This window comes from Epinephelus fuscoguttatus, linkage group LG3 (genome assembly GCF_011397635.1).
Source record: "Epinephelus fuscoguttatus linkage group LG3, E.fuscoguttatus.final_Chr_v1".
Lineage (NCBI taxonomy): Eukaryota > Metazoa > Chordata > Actinopteri > Perciformes > Serranidae > Epinephelus > Epinephelus fuscoguttatus.
This window is the reverse complement of record NC_064754.1, coordinates 35,222,995-35,228,670: the sequence shown is the minus strand read 5'-3', so window position 1 is coordinate 35,228,670 and position 5,676 is coordinate 35,222,995. Positions and strand designations below refer to the sequence as shown.

Sequence of the window (5,676 nt, the reverse complement as noted above, 5' to 3'; positions counted from 1 at the left end):
GAAAGGTGCGGAGAGGAGGAGACAAGTCATGTGACACCGCGGTATTGACTTCCTCAATATTTACCTCACGTTGTTCTGCTACTTCTCATTTTTTATTTCCCACTACTTCTCATTTTAATTTCCACGATGCTTCCCGCTGCTGCAGTTTTTCACTTCCCCTGGGAAGTAAACTCTGGAGCAGTGCAGGAAGGAGAATCAGTGAGAGTGTTTGGCAGGTGGGTTTTGTTTGTTTCCGACACACAGGCTCACATCAGTTTTGGAGCTCTGACTGGGAAACAACATTTCTATTTTGTTTGCAATTTTGATACAAGACAATTCTGCTTAATGAGATTGTTTACATTTACATTGTCAGAAGTAGCAGTCCATGGCCTACATTTTTTAGCATTATTTTACCTAATGTGGTCAGGATACAGAAAACGTGGCGTGATCACCCTTTCCCCTGTTTTCACAAATAAGTTATTCACAAATCTGAAACTATGTTTTAAACGGTCTCCAGCCACCCCTTGTTTGTCTAATCCAGGCTTGTCAAGTCTAAGTACAGTCATTTATGATTCAGAGGTATGGATTAAGAAAATAAAAATAAAATGAAACGCAATGAAATCATACTTTCTTTCCTTTCTTTGTTGTCCCAAATAGAATAAACCTGTCACAGATCTGAGGCTGGGTACCAAACAGTCCTTAGACAAGTCCAAGTTTTACAAATCTAGGTACTTTGAACTACATCAGATTTTAAACCTGGTCTGCAACGATTAGTTGATTAATCAATCAGCTGATCAGCAGCAACTACTCTGATAATCGAATAATCTTTTAGATTATTTTCCTAAGCAAAGAAAGCCAAACTTTTGCTGGTTTCATGCTTCCTAAATGTGAGAATTTGATGCTTTTCTTTGTCATACACAACAATTAAAAATGAAAGCTACATAAGTAAATCAATAGAAATGAAAGTCCTGTTTATGCAGACACTATCAGATTATTATTACTGTACATGATATTATCAGAGTATTATTAATATAGCATTAACATGATAGCAGTGTTTTAATGGTAGCCGGTCATCCTGGACCTAACTGTTTCTACTTTAGGTATTGTTGGGTAGTTTAATCTGTAATAATGCAACATGTGTTTAAGATGATCATATAAGTCAGATGAATAAATGAGAAAACACCTTAAACGATACAATTGTATAGTCTGGGCTGACTTTATCATTAAACCTTGCTGTTCACTTTTTCCAGACTTGTCTGCTACCAGCCTGAGGAGTCCAGGGCTACACTCTCAGCTCAGCATGCTTCAAAGGAGCACCACGTCATCATCCATACCCTGTTTGTGGAGCCTTTTAACCCAATAATTGGGGCCCAGTACATGGTCCTGGGTGAGACTGAAAATGCTGAGGGTAAGGAAAGACTTTTTCAAACAGCTCCTGTTTTTCTTGGTTGCGCACATTAATCAAAAAAGAAACTGACTGACTATTTCATTTAATATTTATCTGATAGGGACAAATTATGCGTAGAAAATTGCACAACAATTATCCAGTGCATTGTATCACAGCATTTATAGCTACTGCTAATTTCCAATGCTTGTCCCTAAAGGGCCTTTAAAATACCAGACCTAAAACATCATCAAAACTATGTCCTGCTGCATTTTGTTGATCTTACAGGAACAGCGACCACGAGGTAACACAGTAACAAAGATGTGAGAAAATCACTGAATGCATATACATTTTGGCTGCATCAAATGTTAGACAGTCTCCGATTAGTCTGAAAGTGTACTGATTGACTTTCTACTATTTTTTTTTTAGCATATTAATCAAATTTAAAGTGAGGGTCCAATGTGAGGCCTGGATATTATCTGAAAGTAATATCACCAGATGTGAAAATAATGTACAGTATATCATATGAATATGATTTGTTTATTAATTGATTTTTAAAAGTAGATACAGTTGCAGTAGTAATTTAAAAAACAGATTTTGAGTGGACTATTTAGTTTCCTAAAAAAAAATCATCTAAATTGAAATGTTACAGGATTCAGGGTTAAGATATCAAACATTGGGCCTAAATTCCATTCCTAAATTTCTACTTATATTTTCCCCTAATTTTCTTTTAATAGAAAAAATACGAGAAATCAACTCCAGATGCAGCAAACGTTCTTAATCCAAATCCACTCTTACCCTGGTGAACTGAATGAGACTGCCACTTGATGATAAGCAATCTGTTAGCACAGGTAACGCCCCCGAAGCACCATATAAGGGCAGGTGTTGTGCTGTGTGCAAAGACACATGCCTAAGAACTGGACAGATGTTACCAAAAAAAGGCTATAAGAAGAAGTATTGTGCAGCAGTGAATTCAGCTCACTGTTACTTTATCTTAAACAAAGTAAATGTGATTTTCCAAAGTGTGAGTACTGGTGTTACACGGAAACCAAAAACCCAGCAGTGGCAAAATCATTTATAAAGATGTAAATTCAGTGTCAGCAGCAGCGGTGGAGATAGTATTCAGATCTTTTACGTAAATAAAAGTACTTATAATACCACACCATAAAAATATTTTGGTACTAGTAAAAGTCCTGCATTGAAATATTACTGAGGTTAAAGTATGTAAGTACAGGATGTATTTTAGTATTAGCAGAAAGATTTAAATCAATTTAATAAATCAAAATAATTAGAACTAGTCCATACCCATTGAGTGCGCACAGTTGCCCACGTACAGTTTCACATGGTGTGTGTTTGGGATACAGGTCAGGAAATTGCAGATTAAATAGTCAACTGAACAGAGTTTTTGTGAATTTGATAGTACGATTGATTTATTGACAGTAGTACAGTAGTACCATTGCCAATAGTGGGATAGTTAGTGGGCTAAAACTATACATTAGTAGTTGAGGTAGCACATTGAAAGGCAGATAGTTAAAGTGTTTATATGTTGTATTGACTTAAAAGTGGGGTGCACTGGTAGTTCACGTGGGAAAGGTGCGGCTAGCCCTTGTTGCAGCGGTGGGGGTTGGAATCCGGCCTTCGTTCTTTGCTGCATGTCTTCCTTCCTCTCTCTCTCCCATCCTTCCTGTCATGCTTCACTGTCCTGTGGCAGTTAGGCCTAGGTAAGAAATTAGCTCTCTAGCGCCCCCATTTTGTTTGATGGGGTCAATAATGGAGGGGTCCCCTCAGATTACGTGTTGAATATGCCTACAAAGTTGCGTGGTGACCGGTGAAACCCTTGAGATGTTATACACTTTTATGTGATGAGCCACGCCCTCCGCAATATTCATTGCCTTGTAGAAGCTCAGTTTTAATAAGTTTTCCAACTCTTGCCAAGAGGGAACTTTAGATATTGGTCCCTAGATTATGCTCACCGAGTTTCATGCAGATCGGTCAAACTTCCTAGGAAGAGATCGATTTTAAATGTTTTTCAAATAATTCAAAATGGTGGAAATCTATATAACTGGAAGTTATGGGTTCTTGAGGCAAATTTGTCCCTCATGAGGAGAGGCATCTCTGTGCAAAGTTTCATGTCTCTACGACTTATGGGACATGAGATATGTCCATTCAAAGTTTGCAATTTCAATCGGTTGCTATAGCGCCCCCCTTTGGCCAATTGATGTAATATTGCTTCATTTGCATCGTCTAATGACCCTCTACCACTGTGCCAAATTTCACATGGATTGACCAAGTCAGTGAGGAGAAAAACGTGGAACAGACACACACTACAGTTGTGTATATTTAAATGGTTTATGTGTAAAAATTTGTAAAGTAACTAGTAAATACAGTTATCAAATAGTTGTAATGGAGTAAAAAGTACAATATTCCCATCTTAAGTGTAGTGGAGTAGAAGTAGAAAGTGGTATGAGATTAAATTTGAGTATATGATAGTCATGCATTTTTATGTTCCTTACATTTAAAAAATATGTTTCCTTGAGTCTGACAAACAATTTATGAACTTTGAAAACTAGATGTTTTGTCTTATTTTGGTAAGAGTGTTCCTGACAACTCGTAAAGTTTCCCTTACCTCAGAGACGACCAAAAAAAAAAAAAAAAAAGAGAGAAATTGTTGAGGAATCCCAAAAATCAATGGGTGCCAACAAAAGAAGAACAAATCATGGATACGAACAAAACTAAGAGAAACTTTGTTCGTATATTGTTTCCTGCTTCTGGCCCATAGTATTAAACATCTATCTGCCTATTAATTTTTGGTGGTTGAAATAGAACCTGGAAGTCACAACTCTTTAAAACTCTTTAAATACCATGTTCATTTAACTGTGTTTAAATTTCACTCTCAGAGATTTTATTAAATCTTCATCACCGGGCTTATTTAAATACATCCAGCACTCTTTGCCGCAATCACCCGCCTTCATCTGCATCCTCTTGTCTTACAGGTGTTGGTGTGATGGTCCGTGCCCGTGTGCTGAACTGCGTTGATGGTGTAAACGTTGCCCTTCTTCAGAAAGCCATCAATGAGCAAAGGAGCTTCTTCAGGGAGAGGGAGAGCAAACAGGGTGATGCTGCAAGTGCAACCTGATCAGGGTCTCTGTTCATCAAGTTTCCCAGGGTGCTTGTTGACTATCAGGACTACAGCGCCGCCTCTGGAGCGGTCTGCCAAAGTGCACTGAAGCATTGTTAAACTAAAACATTTAAAAGTTAGTATGACTGTCTTGTATACCACTGACCGGTACAGTTTATTAGTCCTGGGGTTTGCCATTTGAAAATTAAAGCCTCAAATGAACAGATTAAATGATATGAGTAGTAGTGATGGTATGAGTACATTACTTATGAATGGTGCTTATTTTTTATCCATGTCTCTCAGACCAGTATGGCCTTAATGTGGACTATTACTAGTAGATCAGTAGTGATTAGTCTATTTATTGATTAGTCCATATGATCAGCAAGGAACAGTTTTTTAGAGCTGATTAGTTGTCACTGTTGTTTTTCTTGCAAAAATGCCTTATACTATGTTTTCTGATTCCAGCTTCTTTTTGCTGCTTTTCTTTCTTTACCATGATGGCATGGTTTTAGACTGTTGGAAAAAAAAAAAAAGCAATGTTAGCACTTTGGGAAATTGTACCAGTCATTTTTCATTATTTTCTCATATTTCGTAGACCAGTTGGTAGATGATAATAAAATTAACTGCAGCCCTAGTGTGGTTGTAATTTTTACCTTCTTTACATTTTCATGTGAAGGAGTTTAAGAGGCCTAAAGAGGTGAAAGTATGTGCTACCTCAAAAAAAAAAGAAAAAAAAAAAGGATAAGAAGTTTTTTTCTAACCTTTTCATCAGATTTATTCTGGCATCCCTTTGGTGGTCCAGACCTCAAGGTTGGGACCCACTGTATTAATGAGTAAATGCATCCTTGAAATTACATTAAGTTCTAAATGGGTTATATTTGCAACCAGTCTGCTTGTGTACAATGGTACCTCTTTTCCACTACATTATCTCCGGTTCGTGATTCGGTTCTGTTCAGGGTTCATGGTGCGTTTCCACCAGTTTTGAGCGTAACCATTGTAATCCAAGATGTATCGTCAGTGGAGGATGTTGTACAATGCTCAGTAGAGGTAAACATTACAGTAAAAAAAACCAAACATGGGCCAACTACAGTACTGATGATAAGAGGATATATTAGACTACTATGTGTAAGACTTCATCTTTTGCCAACCTGTAGAATATGACACACTCACTAATGTCATCACAGTTTTTGCTTTC

The 5,676-nt window shown here is 37.3% G+C and overlaps 1 protein-coding gene across 1 annotated transcript; it reads left to right on the top strand.

Moving 5' to 3' along the window:
• Positions 1 to 19: 19 nt before the first annotated feature.
• On the top strand, positions 20 to 5,107 carry ten1 (TEN1 subunit of CST complex). Its single transcript, XM_049570299.1, has 3 exons — positions 20 to 215; positions 1,230 to 1,387; positions 4,357 to 5,107. The coding sequence occupies exons 1-3, from the start codon at positions 127 to 129 to the stop codon at positions 4,497 to 4,499; spliced, it is 390 nt and encodes a 129-aa protein (XP_049426256.1). The 5' UTR covers positions 20 to 126; the 3' UTR covers positions 4,500 to 5,107.
• The last annotated feature ends 569 nt before the right edge of the window (positions 5,108 to 5,676 follow it).